This window comes from Pseudophryne corroboree, chromosome 7, assembly GCF_028390025.1.
Source record: "Pseudophryne corroboree isolate aPseCor3 chromosome 7, aPseCor3.hap2, whole genome shotgun sequence".
Lineage (NCBI taxonomy): Eukaryota > Metazoa > Chordata > Amphibia > Anura > Myobatrachidae > Pseudophryne > Pseudophryne corroboree.
In genome coordinates, this window is record NC_086450.1 from 518954289 (window position 1) to 518977425 (window position 23137).

The 23137-nt window shown below is 52.3% G+C and overlaps 1 protein-coding gene across 1 annotated transcript in view; it reads left to right on the forward strand.

The window, feature by feature from the left end:
• The window catches only part of LOC134944463 (transforming growth factor beta-1-induced transcript 1 protein-like), a gene marked incomplete at its 3' end in the record, with an annotated part of 233014 nt that extends 211958 nt beyond the window's left edge, over window positions 1-21056 (forward strand). The window contains exon 7 of the mRNA XM_063933033.1: window positions 20978-21056. Within this exon, the coding sequence (XP_063789103.1) occupies window positions 20978-21056 (79 nt within the window). The remainder of the gene's footprint in view (window positions 1-20977) is intronic.
• Window positions 21057-23137: the final 2081 nt, after the last annotated feature.

Consider the following 23137-nt stretch of genomic DNA (forward strand, 5'->3'; position numbering starts at 1 on the left):
TACAGGGGGAGACATTCCTCACAGGGAGAGAAGTAATAGGACACGAGGACATGAGAGAGACTGTCACATATATCAGGAGTATCACCACGGTACAGGAGGAGACATTCCTCACAGGGAGAGAAGTAATAGGACACGAGGACATGATAGAGACTGTCACATATATCAGGGGTATCCCCACAGTACAGGAGGAGACATTCCTCACAGGGAGAGAAGTAATAGGACACGAGGACATGATAGAGACTGTCACATATATCAGGGGTATCCCCACAGTACAGGAGGAGACATTCCTCACAGGGAGAGAAGTAATAGGACACGAGGACATGAGAGAGACTGTCACATATATCAGGAGTATCACCACGGTACAGGGGGAGACATTCCTCACAGGGAGAGAAGTAATAGGACACGAGGACATGATAGAGACTGTCACATATATCAGGGGTATCCCCACAGTACAGGAGGAGACATTCCTCACAGGGAGAGAAGTAATAGGACACGAGGACATGAGAGAGACTGTCACATATATCAGGGGTATCACCACGGTACAGGAGGAGACATTCCTCACAGGGAGAGAAGTAATAGGACACGAGGACATGATAGAGACTGTCATATATATCAGGGATATCACCACGGTACAGGAGGAGACATTTCTCACAGGGAGAGAAGTATTAGACCACGAGGACATGAGAGAGACTGTCACATATATCAGGGGTATCACCACGGTACAGGGAGGAGACATTCCTCACAGGGAGAGAAGTAATAGGACACGAGGGCATGAGAGAGACTGTCACATATATCAGGGGTATCACCACGGTACAGGGGGAGACATTCCTCACAGGGAGAGAAGTAATAGGACACGAGGACATGAGAGAGACTGTCACATATTAGGTGTATCACCACGGTACAGGAGGAGACATTCCTCACAGGGAGAGAAGTAATAGGACACGAGGACATGATAGAGACTGTCACATATATCAGGGGTATCACCACGGTACAGGAGGAGACATTCCTCACAGGGAGAGAAGTAATAGGACACGAGGACATGATAGAGACTGTCACATATATCAGGGGTATCACCACGGTACAGGAGGAGACATTCCTCACAGGGAGACAAGTAATAGGACACGAGTACATGATAGAGACTGTCACATATATCAGGGGTATCACCACGGTACAGGAGGAGACATTCCTCACAGGGAGAGAAGTATTCGACCACGAGGACATGAGAGAGACTGTCACATATATCAGGGATATCACCACGGTACAGGGGGAGACATTCCTCACAGGGAGAGAAGTATTAGACCACGAGGACATGATAGAGACTGTCACATATATCAGGGGTATCACCACGGTACAGGGGGAGACATTCCTCACAGGGAGAGAAGTAATAGGACACGAGGACATGAGAGAGACTGTCACATATATCAGGGGTATCACCACGGTACAGGGGGAGACATTCCTCACAGGGAGAGAAGTAATAGGACACGAGGACATGAGAGAGACTGTCACATATTAGGTGTATCACCACGGTACAGGAGGAGACATTCCTCACAGGGAGAGAAGTAATAGGACACGAGGACATGATAGAGACTGTCACATATATCAGGGGTATCACCACGGTACAGGAGGAGACATTCCTCACAGGGAGAGAAGTAATAGGACACGAGGACATGATAGAGACTGTCACATATATCAGGGGTATCACCACGGTACAGGAGGAGACATTCCTCACAGGGAGACAAGTAATAGGACACGAGTACATGATAGAGACTGTCACATATATCAGGGGTATCACCACGGTACAGGAGGAGACATTCCTCACAGGGAGAGAAGTATTCGACCACGAGGACATGAGAGAGACTGTCACATATATCAGGGATATCACCACGGTACAGGGGGAGACATTCCTCACAGGGAGAGAAGTATTAGACCACGAGGACATGATAGAGACTGTCACATATATCAGGGGTATCACCACGGTACAGGGGGAGACATTCCTCACAGGGAGAGAAGTAATAGGACACGAGGACATGAGAGAGACTGTCACATATATCAGGGGTATCACCACGGTACAGGGGGAGACATTCCTCACAGGGAGAGAAGTAATAGGACACGAGGACATGAGAGAGACTGTCACATATATCAGGGGTATCACCACGGTACAGGGGGAGACATTCCTCACAGGGAGAGAAGTAATAGGACACGAGGACATGAGAGAGACTGTCACATATTAGGTGTATCACCACGGTACAGGAGGAGACATTCCTCACAGGGAGAGAAGTAATAGGACACGAGGACATGATAGAGACTGTCACATATATCAGGGGTATCACCACGGTACAGGAGGAGACATTCCTCACAGGGAGAGAAGTAATAGGACACGAGGACATGATAGAGACTGTCATATATATCAGGGATATCACCACGGTACAGGAGGAGACATTTCTCACAGGGAGAGAAGTATTAGACCACGAGGACATGAGAGAGACTGTCACATATATCAGGGGTATCACCACGGTACAGGGAGGAGACATTCCTCACAGGGAGAGAAGTAATAGGACACGAGGGCATGAGAGAGACTGTCACATATATCAGGGGTATCACCACGGTACAGGGGGAGACATTCCTCACAGGGAGAGAAGTAATAGGACACGAGGACATGAGAGAGACTGTCACATATTAGGTGTATCACCACGGTACAGGAGGAGACATTCCTCACAGGGAGAGAAGTAATAGGACACGAGGACATGATAGAGACTGTCACATATATCAGGGGTATCACCACGGTACAGGAGGAGACATTCCTCACAGGGAGAGAAGTAATAGGACACGAGGACATGAGAGAGACTGTCACATATATCAGGGGTATCACCACGGTACAGGAGGAGACATTCCTCACAGGGAGAGAAGTAATAGGACACGAGGACATGATAGAGACTGTCACATATATCAGGGGTATCACCACGGTACAGGAGGAGACATTCCTCACAGGGAGACAAGTAATAGGACACGAGTACATGATAGAGACTGTCACATATATCAGGGGTATCACCACGGTACAGGAGGAGACATTCCTCACAGGGAGAGAAGTATTCGACCACGAGGACATGAGAGAGACTGTCACATATATCAGGGATATCACCACGGTACAGGGGGAGACATTCCTCACAGGGAGAGAAGTATTAGACCACGAGGACATGATAGAGACTGTCACATATATCAGGGGTATCACCACGGTACAGGGGGAGACATTCCTCACAGGGAGAGAAGTAATAGGACACGAGGACATGAGAGAGACTGTCACATATATCAGGGGTATCACCACGGTACAGGAGGAGACAATCCTCACAGGGAGAGAAGTAATAGGACACGAGGACATGAGAGAGACTGTCACATATATCAGGGGTATCACCACAGTACAGGGAGAGACATTCCTCACAAGGAGAGAAGTAATAGGACACGAGGACATGAGAGAGACTGTCACATATATCAGGGGTATCACCACGGTACAGGGGGAGACATTCCTCACAGGGAGAGAAGTATTAGACCACGAGGACATGATAGAGACTGTCACATATATCAGGGGTATCACCACGGTACAGGGGGAGACATTCCTCACAGGGAGAGAAGTAATAGGACACGAGGACATAAGAGACACTGTCACATATATCAGGGGTATCACCACGGTACAGGGGGAGACATTCCTCACAGGGAGAGAAGTAATAGGACACGAGGACATGAGAGAGACTGTCACATATATCAGGGGGGTATCACCACGGTACAGGAGGAGACATTCCTCACAGGGAGAGAAGTAATAGGACACGAGGACATGATAGAGACTGTCACATATATCAGGGGTATCACCACAGTACAGGGGGAGACATTCCTCACAGGGAGAGAAGTAATAGACCACGAGGACATGAGAGAGACTGTCACATATATCAGGGGTATCACCACGGTACAGGAGGAGACATTCCTCACAGGGAGAGAAGTAATAGGACACGAGGACATGATAGAGACTGTCACATATATCAGGGGTATCACCACAGTACAGGGGGAGACATTCCTCACAGGGAGAGAAGTAATAGACCACGAGGACATGATAGAGACTGTCACATATATCAGGGGTATCACCACGGTACAGGAGGAGACATTCCTCACAGGGAGAGAAGTAATAGGACACGAGGACATGAGAGAGACTGTCACATATATCAGGGGTATCACCACGGTACAGGAGGAGACATTCCTCACAGGGAGAGAAGTATTAGACCACGAGGACATGAGAGAGACTGTCACATATATCAGGGGTATCACCACGGTACCGGAGGAGACATTCCTCAGAGAGAGAAGTAATAGGACACGAGGACATGAGAGAGACTGTCACATATATCAGGGGGGTATCACCACGGTACATGGGGGAGACATTCCTCACAGGGAGAGAAGTATTAGACCACGAGGACATGAGAGAGACTGTCACATATATCAGGGGTATCACCACGGTACAGGGGGAGACAATCCTCACAGGGAGAAAAGTAATAGACCACGAGGACATGAGAGAGACTGTCACATATATCAGGGGTATCACCACGGTACAGGAGGAGACATTCCTCACAGGGAGAGAAGTATTAGACCACGAGGACATGATAGAGACTGTCACATATATCAGGGGTATCACCACGGTACAGGGGGAGACATTCCTCACAGGGAGAGAAGTAATAGGACACGAGGACATGAGAGAGACTGTCACATATATCAGGGGTATCACCACAGTACAGGAGGAGACATTCCTCACAGGGAGAGAAGTAATAGGACATGAGGACATGAGAGAGACTGTCACATATATCAGGGGTATCACCACGGTACAGGAGGAGACATTATACACAGGGAGACAAGTATTAGGACACTCGCCCTGTCCCCTATCAGACCTGTCCCCGCATACTCGCCCTGTCCCCTATCAGACCTGTCCCCGCACACTCACCCTGTCCCCTACCAGACCTGTCCCCGCACACTCACCCTGTCCCCGCACACTCGCCCTGTCCCCTATCAGACCTGTCCCCACACTCACCCTGTCCCCTACCAGACCTGTCCCCGTACTCTCACCCTGTCCCTTACCAGACCTGTCTCCGCACACTCATCCTGTCCCCTACCAGACCTGTCTCCTACCCTCACCCTGTCCCCACACACTCACCTTGTCCCCACACACTCACCCTGTCCCCTACCAGACCTGTCCCCTCACACTCACCCTGTCCCCTACCTGACCTGTCCCCGCACACTCACCCTGTCCCCTACCAGACCTGTCCCCTCACACTCACCCTGTCCCCTACCAGACCTGTCCCCGCACACTCACCCTGTCCCCTACCAGACCTGTACCCGCACACTCACCCTGTCCCCTACCAGACCTGTCCCCACACACTCACCCTGTCCCCCACCAGACCTGTCCCCGCACACTCACCCTTTCCCCTACCAGACCTGTCTCCTCACACTCATCCTGTCCCCTACCAGACCTGTCCCAGCACACTCACCCTGTCCCCTACCAGACCTGTCCCCACACACTCACCCTGTCCCCTACCAGACCTGTCTCCGCACACTCACCGTGTCCCCCACCAGACCTGTCCCCGCACACTCACCCTGTCCCCTACCAGACCTGTCTCCTCACACTCATCCTGTCCCCTACCAGACCTATCCCAGCACACTCACCCTGTCCCCTACCAGACCTGTCCACGCACACTCACCCTGTCCCTTACAGACCTGTCCCTGCACACACATCCTGTCCCCTACCAGACCTATCCCCATACTCTCAACCTGTCCCCCACCAGACCTGTCCCCACACACTCACCCTGTCCCCTACCAGACCTGTCCCCACACACTCACCCTGTCCCCTACCAGACCTGTCCCCGCACACTCACCCTGTCCCCTATCAGACCTGTCCCCTCACACTCACCCTGTCCCCTACCAGACCTGTCCCCGCACACTCACCCTGTACCCTACCAGACCTGTCCCCGAACACTCACCCTGTCCCTTACCAGACCTGTCCCCGCACACTCACCCTGTCCCCTACCAGACCTGTCCCCACACACTCACCCTGTCCCTACCAGACCTGTCCCAGCACACTCACCCTGTCCCCTACCAGACCTGTCCCCGCACACTCACCCTGTCCCCTACCAGACCTGTCCCCGCACACTCACGCTGTCCCCTACCAGACCTGTCCCCACACACTCACCCTGTCCCTACCAGACCTGTCCCCACACACTCACCCTGTCCCTTACTAGATCTGTCCCCGCACACACTCACCCTGTCCCCGCACACTCACCCTGTCCCCTACCAGACCTGTCCTGGCACACTCACCCTGTCCCCTACCAGACCTGTCCCCGCACACTCACCCTGTCCCCTACCAGACCTGTCCCCGCACACTCACCCTGTCCCCTACCAGACCTGTCCACACACTCACCCTGTCCCCTACCAGACCTGTCCCCTCACACTCACCCTGTCCCCTACCAGACCTGTCCCCGCACACTCACCCTGTCCCCTACCAGACCTGTCCCCGCACACTCACCCTGTCCCTTACCAGACCTGTCCCCGCACACTCACCCTGTCCCCTACCAGACCTGTCCCCGCACACTCACCCTGTCCCTTACCAGACCTGTCCCCGCACACTCACCCTGTCCCCTACCAGACCTGTCCCCGCACACTCACCCTGTCCCTACCAGACCTGTCCCCGCACACTCACCCTGTCCCCTACCAGACCTGTCCCCGCACACTCACCCTGCCCCTACCAGACCTGTCCCCGCACACTCACCCTGTCCCCTACCAGACCTGTCCCCGCACACTCACCCTGTCCCCTACCAGACCTGTCCCCGCACACTCACCCTGTCCCCTACCAGACCTGTCCCCGCACACTCACCATGTCCCTTACCAGACCTGTCCCCGCACACTCACCATGTCCCTTACCAGACCTGTCCCCGCACACTCACCCTGTCCCCTACCAGACCTGTCCCCACACACTCACCCTGTCCATTACTAGACCTGTCCCCGCACACACTCACCCTGTCCCCGCACACTCACCCTGTCCCCTACCAGACCTGTCCCCGCACACTCACCCTGTCCCCTACCAGACCTGTCCTCGCACACTCACCCTGTCCCCGCACACTCGCCCTGTCCCTACCAGACCTGTCCCAGCACACTCACCCTGTCCCCTACCAGACCTGTCCTGGCACACTCACCCTGTCCCCTACCAGACCTGTCCCCGCACACTCACCCTGTCCCCTACCAGACCTGTCCCAGCACACTCACCCTGTCCCCTACCAGACCTGTCCTGGCACACTCACCCTGTCCCCTAACAGACCTGTCCCTGCACACTCACCCTGTCCCCTACCAGACCTGTCCCCGCACACTCACCCTGTCCCCGTACACTCACCCTGTCCCCTACCAGACCTGTCCCCACACACTCACCCTGTCCCTACCAGACCTGTCCCCGCACACTCACCCTGTCCCCTACCAGACCTGTCCCCGCACACTCACCCTGTCCCTTACCAGACCTGTCCACGCACACTCACCCTGTCCCCTACCAGACCTGTCCCCGCACACTCACCCTGTCCCCTACCAGACCTGTCCCCGCACACTCACCCTGTCCCTTACCAGACCTGTCCACGCACACTCACCCTGTCCCCTACCAGACCTGTCCCCGCACACTCACCCTGTCCCTACCAGACCTGTCCCCACACCCTCACCCTGTCCCTTACTTGACCTGTCCCCGCACACACTCACCCTGTCCCCGCACACTCACCCTGTCCCCTACCAGACCTGTCCCCGCACACTCACCCTGTCCCCTACCAGACCTGTCCCCGCACACTCACCCTGTCCCCGTACACTCACCCTGTCCCCTACCAGACCTGTCCCCGCACACTCGCCCTGTCCCTACCAGACCTGTCCCAGCACACTCACCCTGTCCCCTACCAGACCTGTCCCCTCACACTCACCCTGTCCCCTACCAGACCTGTCCCCGCACACTCACCCTGTCCCCTACCAGACCTGTCCTGGCACACTCACCCTGTCCCCTACCAGACCTGTCCCCACACTCACCCTGTCCCCTACCAGACCTGTCCCCGCACACTCACCCTGTCCCCGTACACTCACCCTGTCCCCTACCAGAACTGTCCCCACACACTCACCCTGTCCCTACCAGACCTGTCCCTGCACACTCACCCTGTCCCCTACCAGACCTGTCCCCGCACACTCACCCTGTCCCTTACCAGACCTGTCCACGCACACTCACCCTGTCCCCTACCAGACCTGTCCCCGCACACTCACCCTGTCCCCTACCAGACCTGTCCCCGCACACTCACCCTGTCCCTTACCAGACCTGTCCACGCACACTCACCCTGTCCCCTACCAGACCTGTCCCCGCACACTCACCCTGTCCCTTCCAGACCTGTCCCCACACCCTCACCCTGTCCCTTACTAGACCTGTCCCCGCACACACTCACCCTGTCCCCGCACACTCACCCTGTCCCCTACCAGACCTGTCCCCGCACACTCACCCTGTCCCCTACCAGACCTGTCCCTGCACACTCACCCTGTCCCCGTACACTCACCCTGTCCCCTACCAGACCTGTCCCCGCACACTCGCCCTGTCCCTACCAGACCTGTCCCCGCACACTCACCCTGTCCCCTACCAGACCTGTCCCCGCACACTCACCCTGTCCCCTACCAGACCTGTCCTGGCACACTCACCCTGTCCCCTACCAGACCTGTCCCCGCACACTCACCCTGTCCCTACCAGACCTGTCCCCTATTGATTTATGGAATCATATTTATGAATATTAATATTTAATATATCATATATGGTATTTAATATATTGATATATTTCAATTAATATGCATTTATCATATATATCTGCAAGTATATTATGTCAGGCTTACTAAGTGGCTGATAAATATATGCAGTCCTTATATATATATATATATATATATATATATATATATATATATATGACTTATGAAATTATGAAATTAAGATTCCTTAAAGAGAGTTCAAGCTTGAATATTACCGCTATTTTTATATGATTATTTATTTACAGGCAGATCAAATCGTACAGAATAAGATATACACAGTAGTGATATATATACTAATTATTATATTAAGCTATGCTATGCTTCCTTCATTACATAACATAAAACAACATGACATAAGTTTCACAAACAATTCAATTACTAACATATTTATACTTGCAAGTTAAAGATTGCCATCCCAAGAATCATTCCTTCTGCATGTTCTCCATGACTTCTCCTCCTGACTGACTTCCTTCCTTCTCCTTCTCCTCCTCCTTTCTTCCTTCCTCTAACTAAAAAGTCTGCTGCTTTTTATCCCATATTTTACCAATTCAAACTATCATATTCTCATAGTTTCCAATGGAATAGGTAATTATAGGTTTGTCAGATTCCAAGGTGTAATAAAACAAACATTGAACTGGGCTGTCGTGTCCTGTTCACAGAGGCACGGTGTCATAAAAGTGTGGTGTCCACACTGCCTTAAGCAAGTATAGTATTGTAAAATCTGGAATGTCTTTTCATCCAAAGTTCTGTTGTATTGACAAGTTTTCCTGGGGTGGGTTCCACCATGTTTTATCAATGGATGTGATCTCTTTTCATAGTAGTTAAATTATGCTCCCTAGCTTTAACCTTTACTGGACAATAGACAAACCCGTTTTATAATTGCGATAGGTATTGCAATCTTGATTCTGATCTACTGTAAGCACACCTGGGAATTCCAATGACCAACAGAGCTCTGTCACACACCTATTATCATTTATGGCCTAATACCTTTTCTCTACAATGACTCTTGATCTTACTGTGACCTCTCTAGCCTTATTTATGACTAGAGCAGAATAAACCTGTTCCCTACACTGTTTTACCATCTTGCAGTAAAACACAAATATACAGTATATCTATATAAACACATACACAAACCTAATCTCTTAAATCAGCTAAACATTACCTCATACATTCAAATTTATTTCATATCTATTCCTTACTATATATATCCACTATACACTATGGTTACATCACTTATTTATAATGAATTATTTTAATTCAGACAATATCCATTGGCCTAATATTATACTAAGTGCGGACAATTACCTATATGGCAACACCCCTCACACTCACCCTGTCCCCTACCAGACCTGTCCCCGCACACTCACCCTGTCCCCTACCAGACCTGTCCCCGCACACTCACCCTGTCCCTTACCAGACCTGTCCCCGTACACTCACCCTGTCCCCACCAGACCTGTCCCCACACACTCACCCTGTCCCTACCAGACCTGTCCCAGCGCACTCACCCTGTCCACTACCAGACCTGTCCCCGCACACTCACCCTGTCCCCTACCAGACCTGTCCCTGCACACTCACCCTGTCCCTTACCAGACCTGTCCCCGCACACTCACCCTGTCCCCTACCAGACCTGTCCCCACACACTCACCCTGTCCCTACCAGACCTGTCCCCACACACTCACCCTGTCCCCTACCAGATCTGTCCCCGCACACTCACCCTGTCTCCTACCAGGCCTGTCCCCGCACACTCACCCTGTCCCCTACCAGACCTGTCCCCACACACTCACCCTGTCCCTTACTAGACCTGTCCCCGCACACACTCACCCTGTCCCCGCACACTCACCCTGTCCCCTACCAGACCTGTCCTGGCACACTCACCCTGTCCCCTACCAGACCTGTTCCCACACACACTCACCCTGTCCCCGCACACTCACCCTGTCCCCTACCAGACCTGTCCTGGCACATTCACCTTGTCCCCTACCAGACCTGTCCCCACACACTCACCCTGCCCCTACCAGACCTGTCCCCACACACTCACCCTGTCCCTTACTAGACCTGTCCCCGCACACACTCACCCTGTCCCCGCACACTCACCCTGTCCCCTACCAGACCTGTCCTGGCACACTCACCCTGTCCCCTACCAGACCTGTTCCCACACACTCACCCTGTCCCCTACCAGACCTGTCTCCTCACACTCATCCTGTCCCCTACCAGACCTGTCCCCGCACGCTCACCCTGTCCCCTACCAGACCTGTCCCCACACACTCACCCTGTCCCCTACCAGACCTGTCCCCGCACACTCACCCTGTCCCCTACCAGACCTGTCCCCGCACGCTCACCCTGTCCCCTACCAGACCTGTCCCCACACACTCACCCTGTCCCCTACCAGACCTGTCTCGGCACACTCACCCTGTCCCCTACCAGACCTGTCCCCGCACACTCACCCTGTCCCCTACCAGACCTGTCCCCGCACACTCACCCTGTCCCCTACCAGACCTGTCCCCGCACACTCACCCTGTCCCCTACCAGACCTGTCCCCGCACACTCACCCTGTCCCCTACCAGACCTGTCCCCGCACACTCACCCTGTCCCCGTACACTCACCCTGTCCCCTACCAGACCTGTCCCAGCACACTCACCCTTTCCCCTACCAGACCTATCCTGGCACACTCACCCTGTCCCCTACCAGACCTGTCCCCGCACACTCACCCTGTCCCCTACCAGACCTGTCCCCGCACACTCACCCTGTCCCCTACCAGACCTGTCCCCACACACTCACCCTGTCCCCGTACACTCACCCTGTCCCCTACCAGACCTGTCCCCGCACACTCACCCTGTCCCCTACCAGACCTGTCCCAGCACACTCACCCTGTCTCCTACCAGACCTGTCCTGGCACACTCACCCTGTCCCCTACCAGACCTGTCCCCGCACACTAACCCTGTCCCTACCAGACCTGTCCCAGCACACTCACCCTGTCCCCTACCAGACCTGTCCCAGCACACTCACCCTGTCCCCTACCAGACCTGTCCTGGCACACTCACCCTGTCCCCGCACACTCACCCTGTCCCCTACCAGACCTGTCCCAGCACACTCACCCTGTCCCCTACCAGACCTGTCCCCGCACACTCACCCTGTCCCTTACCAGACCTGTCCCCGCACACTCACTTTGTCCCCTACCAGACCTGTCCCCACACACTCACCCTGTCCCTACCAGACCTGTCCCCGCACACTCACCCTGTCCCTTACTAGACCTGTCCCCGCACACACTCACCCTGTCCCCGCACACTCACCCTGTCCCCTATCAGACCTGTCCTGGCACACTCACCCTGTCACCTACCAGACCTGTCCCCGCACACTCACCCTGTCCCCTACCAGACCTGTCCCCGCACACTCACCCTGTCCCCTACCAGACCTGTCCCCACACTCACCCTGTCCCCTACCAGACCTGTCCCCGCACACTCACCCTGTCCCCTACCAGACCTGTCCCCGCACACTCACCCTGTCCCTTACCAGACCTGTCCCCGCACACTCATCCTGTCCCCTACCAGACCTGTCCCGGCAGACTCACCCTGTCCCCTACCAGACCTATCCCCGCACACTCACCCTGTCCCCTACCAGACCTGTCCCCGCACACTCACCCTGTCCCCTACCAGACCTGTCCCCGCACACTCACCCTGTCCCCTACCAGACCTGTCCCCGCACACTCACCCTGTCCCCTACCAGACCTGTCCTGGCACACTCACCCTGTCCCCTACCAGACCTGTCCCCGCACACTCACCCTGTCCCCGTACACTCACCCTGTCCCCGTACACTCACCCTGTCCCCGTACACTCACCCTGTACCCTACTAGACCTGTCCCCGCACACTCACCCCTTGTGGGGCTGCTAGGTATCTTTAGGATCAGCTGTAAGGAAGCTACATACACAACATAGAAGTTTCTGGATCACTTCCTGTCCTGGTCACAGCGGTACTATACACCTCACACTGAGGAACACAGCGGTACTATACGCCTCACAATGCGGAACACAGCGGTACTATACGCCTCACACTGCGGAACACAGCGGTGCTATACGCCTCACACTGCGGAACACAGCGGTGCTATACGCCTCACACTGCAGAACACAGCGGTGCTATACACCTCACACTGCAGAACACAGCGGTACTATACACCTCACACTGCGGAACACAGCGGTACTATACACCTCACACTGCGGAACACAGCGGTACTATACACCTCACACTGCAGAACACAGCGGTACTATACACCTCACACTGCGGAACACAGCGGTACTATACACCTCACACTGCGGAACACAGCGGTACTATACGCCTCACACTGAGGAACACAGCGGTGCTATACGCCTCACACTGCGGAACACAGCGGTGCTATACGCCTCACACTGCAGAACACAGCGGTGCTATACACCTCACACTGCAGAACACAGCGGTGCTATACACCTCACACTGCAGAACACAGCGGTACTATACACCTCACACTGCGGAACACAGCGGTACTATACACCTCACACTGCGGAACACAGCGGTACTATACGCCTCACACTGAGGAACACAGCGGTACTATACGCCTCACAATGCGGAACACAGCGGTACTATACGCCTCACACTGCGGAACACAGCGGTGCTATACGCCTCACACTGCGGAACACAGCGGTGCTATACGCCTCACACTGCAGAACACAGCGGTGCTATACACCTCACACTGCAGAACACAGCGGTACTATACACCTCACACTGCGGAACACAGCGGTACTATACACCTCACACTGCGGAACACAGCGGTACTATACACCTCACACTGAGGAACACAGCGGTACTATACGCCTCACAATGCGGAACACAGCGGTACTATACACCTCACACTGCGGAACACAGCGGTACTATACACCTCACACTGCGGAACACAGCGGTACTATACACCTCACACTGAGGAACACAGCGGTACTATACGCCTCACAATGCGGAACACAGCGGTACTATACGCCTCACACTGCGGAACACAGCGGTGCTATACGCCTCACACTGCGGAACACAGCGGTGCTATACGCCTCACACTGCAGAACACAGCGGTGCTATACACCTCACACTGCAGAACACAGCGGTACTATACACCTCACACTGCGGAACACAGCGGTACTATACACCTCACACTGCGGAACACAGCGGTACTATACGCCTCACACTGAGGAACACAGCGGTGCTATACGCCTCACACTGCGGAACACAGCGGTGCTATACGCCTCACACTGCAGAACACAGCGGTGCTATACACCTCACACTGCAGAACACAGCGGTGCTATACACCTCACACTGCAGAACACAGCGGTACTATACACCTCACACTGCGGAACACAGCGGTACTATACACCTCACACTGCGGAACACAGCGGTGCTATACGCCTCACACTGAGGAACACAGCGGTACTATACGCCTCACACTGCAGAACACAGCGGTGCTATACACCTCACACTGCAGAACACAGCGGTGCTATACACCTCACACTGCAGAACACAGCGGTACTATACACCTCACACTGCGGAACACCGCGGTACTATACGCCTCACACTGAGGAACACAGCGGTGCTATACGCCTCACACTGCGGAACACAGCGGTGCTATACGCCTCACACTGCGGAACACAGCGGTACTATACGCCTCACACTGAGGAACACAGCGGTGCTATACGCCCCACACTGCAGAACACAGCTATACGCCCCACACTGCGGAACACAGCGGTACTATACGCCTCACACTGCATGTCACAGCGGTGCTATACGCCCCACACTGCAGAACACAGCTATACGCCCCACACTGCGGAACACAGCGGTACTATACGCCTCACACTGAGGAACACAGCGGTACTATACGCCTCACACTGCATGTCACAGCGGTGCTATACGCCCCACACTGAGGAACACAGCGGTACTATACGCCTCACACTGCGGAACACAGCGGTGCTATACACCTCACACTGCGGAACACAGCGGTACTATACGCCTCACACTGCAGAACACAGCGGTACTATACACCTCACACTGCAGAACACAGCGGTACTATACACCTCACACTGCAGAACACAGCGGTGCTATACGCCTCACACTGCGGAACACAGCGGTGCTATACACCTCACACTGCAGAACACAGCGGTACTATACACCTCACACTGCAGAACACAGCGGTACTATACACCTCACACTGCAGAACACAGCGGTGCTATACGCCTCACACTGCGGAACACAGCGGTGCTATACACCTCACACTGCAGAACACAGCGGTACTATACACCTCACACTGCAGAACACAGCGGTACTATACACCTCACACTGCAGAACACAGCGGTACTATACACCTCACACTGCAGAACACAGCGGTATTATACACCTCACACTGCAAAACACAGCGGTACTATACACCTCACACTGCATGTCACAGCGGTGCTATACGCCTCACACTGAGGAACACAGCGGTACTATACACCTCACACTGCAGAACACAGCGGTACTATACACCTCACACTGCGGAACACAGCGGTACTATACGCCTCACACTGAGGAACACAGCGGTACTATACGCCCCACACTGCGGAACACAGCGGTACTATACACCTCACACTGCGGAACACAGCGGTACTATACACCTCACACTGCAGAACACAGCGGTACTATACACCTCACACTGCGGAACACAGTGGTGCTATACGCCTCACACTGCGGAACACAGTGGTGCTATACGCCTCACACTGCGGAACACAGCGGTACTATACGCCTCACACTGAGGAACACAGCGGTACTATACGCCTCACACTGCATGTCACAGCGGTGCTATACGCCCCACACTGCAGAACAAAGCTATACGCCCCACACTGCGGAACACAGCGGTACTATACGCCTCACACTGCATGTCACAGCGGTGCTATACGCCCCACACTGCAGAACACAGCTATACGCCCCACACTGCGGAACACAGCGGTACTATACGCCCCACACTGCGGAACACAGCGGTACTATACGCCTCACACTGCATGTCACAGCGGTGCTATACGCCCCACACTGCAGAACACAGCTATACGCCCCACACTGAGGAACACAGCGGTGCTATACGCCTCACACTGCGGAACACAGCGGTACTATACACCTCACACTGCAGAACACAGCGGTACTATACACCTCACACTGCGGAACACAGCGGTACTATACGCCTCACACTGCAGAACACAGCGGTACTATACACCTCACACTGCGGAACACAGCGGTGCTATACGCCCCACACTGCAGAACACAGCTATACGCCCCACACTGCGGAACACAGCGGTACTATACGCCTCACACTGAGGAACACAGCGGTACTATACGCCCCACACTGCGGAACACAGCGGTGCTATACGCCCCACACTGCGGAACACAGCTATACGCCCCACACTGCGGAACACAGCGGTACTATACGCCTCACACTGAGGAACACAGCAGTACTATACGCCTCACACTGCAGAACACAGCGGTACTATACGCCTCACACTGCGGAACACAGCGGTACTATACACCTCACACTGCGGAACACAGCGGTACTATACACCTCACACTGCGGAACACAGCGGTACTATACACCTCACACTGCAGAACACAGCGGTACTATACACCTCACACTGAGGAACACAGCGGTACTATACACCTCACACTGCATGTCACAGCGGTACTATACGCCTCACACTGAGGAACACAGCGGTACAATACGCCTCACACTGAGGAACACAGCGGTACTATACGCCTCACACTGCGGAACACAGCGGTACTATACGCCTCACACTGAGGAACACAGCGGTACTATACGCCTCACACTGCGGAACACAGCGGTACTATACGCCTCACACTGAGGAACACAGCGGTACTATACGCCTCACACTGCGGAACACAGCGGTACTATACACCTCACACTGCAGAACACAGCGGTACTATACACCTCACACTGAGGAACACAGCGGTACTATACACCTCACACTGCATGTCACAGCGGTACTATACACCTCACACTGCATGTCACAGCGGTACTATACGCCTCACACTGAGGAACACAGCGGTACTATACGCCTCACACTGAGGAACACAGCGGTACTATACGCCTCACACTGCGGAACACAGCGGTACTATACACCTCACACTGCAGAACACAGCGGTACTATACACCTCACACTGAGGAACACAGCGGTACTATACACCTCACACTGCATGTCACAGCGGTACTATACACCTCACACTGCATGTCACAGCGGTACTATACGCCTCACACTGAGGAACACAGCGGTACTATACGCCTCACACTGAGGAACACAGTGGTACTATACGCCTCACACTGCGGAACACAGCGGTACTATACGCCTCACACTGCGGAACACAGCGGTGCTATACGCCTCACACTGAGGAACACAGCGGTACTATACGCCTCACACTGAGGAACACAGCGGTACTATACGCCTCACACTGCGGAACACAGCGGTGCTATACGCCCCACACTGAGGAACACAGCGGTGCTATACGCCTCACACTGCGGAACACAGCGGTGCTATACGCCCCACACTGAGGAACACAGCGGTGCTATACGCCTCACACTGCGGAACACAGCGGTGCTATACGCCCCACACTGCAGAACACAGCTATACGCCCCACACTGCGGAACACAGCGGTGCTATACGCCTCACACTGAGGAACACAGCGGTGCTATACGCCCCACACTGCAGAACACAGCTATACGCCCCACACTGCGGAACACAGCGGTGCTATACGCCTCACACTGAGGAACACAGCGGTGCTATACGCCCCACACTGCGGAACACAGCGGTGCTATACGCCCCACACTGCGGAACACAGCTATACGCCCCACACTGCGGAACACAGCGGTGCTATACGCCTCACACTGCGGAACACAGCGGTGCTATACGCCTCACACTGCGGAACACAGCGGTACTATACGCCTCACACTGCGGAACACAGCGGTACTATACACCTCACACTGCGGAACACAGCGGTGCTATACGCCTCACACTGCGGAACACAGCGGTACTATACGCCTCACACTGCGGAACACAGCGGTACTATACGCCTCACACTGAGGAACACAGCGGTGCTATACGCCCCACACTGCGGAACACAGCGGTGCTATACGCCTCACACTGCATGTCACAGCGGTGCTATACGCCTCACACTGAGGAACACAGCGGTACTATACGCCTCACACTGCGGAACACAGCGGTACTATACACCTCACACTGAGGAACACAGCGGTACTATACGCCTCACACTGCGGAACACAGCGGTGCTATACGCCCCACACTGCGGAACACAGCGGTGCTATACGCCTCACACTGCGGAACACAGCGGTACTATACGCCTCACACTGCGGAACACAGCGGTGCTATACGCCCCACACTGCAGAACACAGCGGTACTATACGCCTCACACTGCGGAACACAGCGGTGCTATACACCTCACACTGCGGAACACAGCGGTACTATACACCTCACACTGAGGAACACAGCGGTACTATACGCCTCACACTGCGGAACACAGCGGTACTTTACGCCTCACACTGCGGAACACAGCGGTGCTATACGCCTCACACTGCGGAACACAGCGGTGCTATACGCCTCACACTGCGGAACACAGCGGTGCTATACGCCTCACACTGCGGAACACAGCGGTGCTATACGCCTCACACTGCGGAACACAGCGGTGCTATACGCCTCACACTGCGGAACACAGCGGTGCTATACGCCTCACACTGCGGAACACAGCGGTGCTATACGCCTCACACTGCATGTCACAGCGGTACTATACACCTCACACTGCAGAACACAGCTATACGCCCTACACTGCGGAACACAGCGGTGAGTATGCGCCGGGCAGCGACGGAATGCTGCGAGGAAAGCGATCGCACGGGCGATCGCAAGGTGACTGACAGGAAGAGGGCGTTTGTGGGTGGCAACTGACCGTTTTAGAGGAGTGTCCGGGAAATCGCAGTCGGGACCCGGCATTTGGAGTGAGGGTTTCTGACGTCGGCTCCGACCGTGATCATGGCGATGGAAGATTAAGTCCTGGGCTATGCAGAGAAGTTTGTGCCGCTCTCCTGCACATACGATCGATCCCCTGCACAGCCATTTCCCCTCTCCCTGTAGACGGCGACTACCTGATTGCAGGGATGCAAAAAACGCACCCCAGAGATCAGGTCTGAATCACTTCGCAATCACAGGCTCCGTAACATGTGACCACAAAGTTATTGACAGGAAGTGACCATCTGTGGGGAGTGGTTGGGAAAACGCTGGTGTGCTTCTGACGTCCGCTGCGATGGAAAACATGGCGCCCGGTGTGACTGCAGTTGCATTATTTTGTATAAGTATGGGTCATAAGATTGCAGCGTTGGGCGTCTCGTCACATCTTATCACAATCGCAATGTCAGCCTCTGTAGTGATCCTTACTGAATCATGTCTTCAGAACACACATGACCTGTATCCAGTCACTGATCTCTTGTAATAATGTCACCTGTAATGATGTCACCAGCTCTGTGTCCAGTCACTGATCTCCTGTAATGATGTCACCAGCTCTGTATCCAGTCACTGATCACCTGTAATGATGTCACCTGTAATGATGTCACCAGCTCTGTATCCAGTCACTGATCTCCTGTAATGATGTCACCTGTAATGATGTCACCAGCTCTGTATCCAGTCACTGATCACCTGTAATGATGTCACCTGTAATGATGTCACCAGCTCTGTGTCCAGTCACTGATCTCCTGTAATGATGTCACGTGTGAATGATGTCACGTGGGAATGATGTCACCTGTAATGATGTCACCAGCTCTGTGTCCAGTCACTGATCTCCTGTAATGATGTCACCTGTAATGATGTCACCAGCTCTGTGTCCAGTCACTGATCTCCTGTAATGATGTCACGTGTGAATGATGTCACGTGGGAATGATGTCACCTGTAATGATGTCACCAGCTCTGTGTCCAGTCACTGATCTCCTGTAATGATGTCACCTGTAATGATGTCACCAGCTCTGTGTCCAGTCACTGATCTCCTGTGATGATGTCACCTGTAATAATGTCACCAGCTCTGTATCCAGTCACTGATCTCCTGTAATGATGTCACCTGTAATGATGTCACCAGCTCTGTGTCCAGTCACTGATCTCCTGTGATGATGTCACCTGTAATAATGTCACCTGTTATGATGTCACCAGCTCTGTGTCCAGTCACTGATATCCTGTAATGATGTCACCTGTAATGATGTCACCAGCTCTGTGTCCAGTCAGTGATCACCTGTAATGATGTCGTGTGTGAATGATGTCACCAGCTCTGTATTCAGTCACTGATCACCTGTAATGATGTCACCAGCTCTGTATCCAGTCACTGATCACCTGTAATGATGTCACCTGTAATGATGTCACCAGCTCTGTATCCAGTCACTGATCACCTGTAATGATGTCACGTGTGAATGATGTCACCTGTAATGATGTCACGTGGGAATGATGTCACCTGTAATGATGTCACGTGTGAATGATGTCACCAGCTCTGTATTCAGTCACTGATCACCTGTAATGATGTCACCAGCTCTGTATCCAGTCACTGATCACCTGTAATGATGTCACCAGCTCTGTATCCAGTCACTGATCACCTGTAATGATGTCACCTGTAATGATGTCACCAGCTCTGTATCCAGTCACTGATCACCTGTAATGATGTCACGTGTGAATGATGTCACCTGTAATGATGTCACGTGGGAATGATGTCACCTGTAATGATGTCACGTGTGAATGATGTCACCAGCTCTGTATTCAGTCACTGATCACCTGTAATGATGTCACCAGCTCTGTATCCAGTCACTGATCACCTGTAATGATGTCACCTGTAATGATGTCACCAGCTCTGTATCCAGTCACTGATCACCTGTAATGATGTCACCAGCTCTGTATCCAGTCACTGATCACCTGTAATGATGTCACCTGTAATGATGTCACCAGCTCTGTATCCAGTCACTGATCACCTGTAATGATGTCACGTGTGAATGATGTCACGTGGGAATGATGTCACCTGTAATGATGTCACGTGTGAATGATGTCACCAGCTCTGTGTCCATGTCTTCCAGGGTTTTATCTGCGTCCTCTGCCACCATGGAGCTGGATAGACTGATGGCGTCACTGTCCGACTTCCACAAGCAGAACACGGTCAGCTCTATTATAATACTTCTTACCTTGTGACATGTGAGGGGAGTACATATATATCTCACCCCTAGGTGGCGCCATACATGCGTCAGGTGTATCTATCCCCAGCTAGTGTGGAGTATACAGACGTCCTCTGCCAGAAATACGCAGTAATATATACATGTATGTTCTCAGTGTACAGTATATGACACTTCCTTACGCTGTATTGTGTATATGTAGGACAATGTTACACTACCACTGTGCAGGACTTATGTATATGACACTTCCTTACACTGTATTGTGTATATGTAGGACAATGCTACACTACCACTGTGCAGGACTTGTGTATATGACACTTCCTTACACTGTATTGTGTATATGTAGGACAATGCTACACTACCACTGTGCAGGACTTGTGTATATGACACTTCCTTACACTGTATTGTGTATATGTAGGACAATGTTACACTACCACTGTGCAGGACTTGTGTATATGACACTTCCTTACACTGTATTGTGTATATGTAGGACAATGTTACACTACCACTGTGCAGGACTTGTGTATATGACACTTTCTTACACTGTATTGTGTATATGTAGGACAATGCTACACTACCACTGTGCAGGACTTGTGTATATGACACTTCCTTACACTGTATTGTGTATATGTAGGACAATGTTACACTACCACTGTGCAGGACTTGTGTATATGACACTTCCTTACACTGTATTGTGTATATGTAGGACAATGTTACACTACCACTGTGCAGGACTTGTGTATATGACACTTTCTTACACTGTATTGTGTATATGTAGGACAATGCTACACTACCACTGTGCAGGACTTGTGTATATGACACTTCCTTACACTGTATTGTGTATATGTAGGACAATGTTACACTACCACTGTGCAGGACTTGTGTATATGACACTTCCTTACACTGTATTGTGTATATGTAGGACAATGTTACACTACCACTGTGCAGGACTTGTGTATATGACACTTCCTTACACTGTATTGTGTATATGTAGGACAATGTTACACTACCACTGTGCAGGACTTGTGTATATGACACTTCCTTACACTGTATTGTGTATATGTAGGACAATGCTACACTACCACTGTGCAGGACTTGTGTATATGACACTTCCTTACACTGTATTGTGTATATGTAGGACAATGTTACACTACCACTGTGCAGGACTTGTGTATATGATACTTCCTTACACTGTATTGTGTATATGTAGGACAATGTTACACTACCACTGTGCAGGACTTGTGTATATGACACTTCCTTACACTGTATTGTGTATATGTAGGACAATGTTACACTACCACTGTGCAGGACTTGTGTATATGATACTTCCTTACACTGTATTGTGTATATGTAGGACAATGTTACACTACCACTGTGCAGGACTTGTGTATATGACACTTCCTTACACTGTATTGTGTATATGTAGGACAATGTTACACTACCACTGTGCAGGACTTGTGTATATGATACTTCCTTACACTGTATTGTGTATATGTAGGACAATGTTACACTACCACTGTGCAGGACTTGTGTATATGACACTTCCTTACACTGTATTGTGTATATGTAGGACAATGCTACACTACCACTGTGCAGGACTTGTGTATATGACACTTCCTTACACTGTATTGTGTATATGTAGGACAATGTTACACTACCACTGTGCAGGACTTGTGTATATGACACTTTCTTACACTGTATTGTGTATATGTAGGACAATGTTACACTACCACTGTGCAGGACTTGTGTATATGACACTTCCTTACACTGTATTGTGTATATGTAGGACAATGTTACACTACCACTGTGCAGGACTTGTGTATATGACACTTCCTTACACTGTATTGTGTATATGTAGGACAATGTTACACTACCACTGTGCAGGACTTGTGTATATGACACTTCCTTACACTGTATTGTGTATATGTAGGACAATGTTACACTACCACTGTGCAGGACTTGTGTATATGACACTTCCTTACACTGTTTTGTGTATATGTAGGACAATGTTACACTACCACTGTGCAGGACTTGTGTATATGACACTTCCTTACACTGTATTGTGTA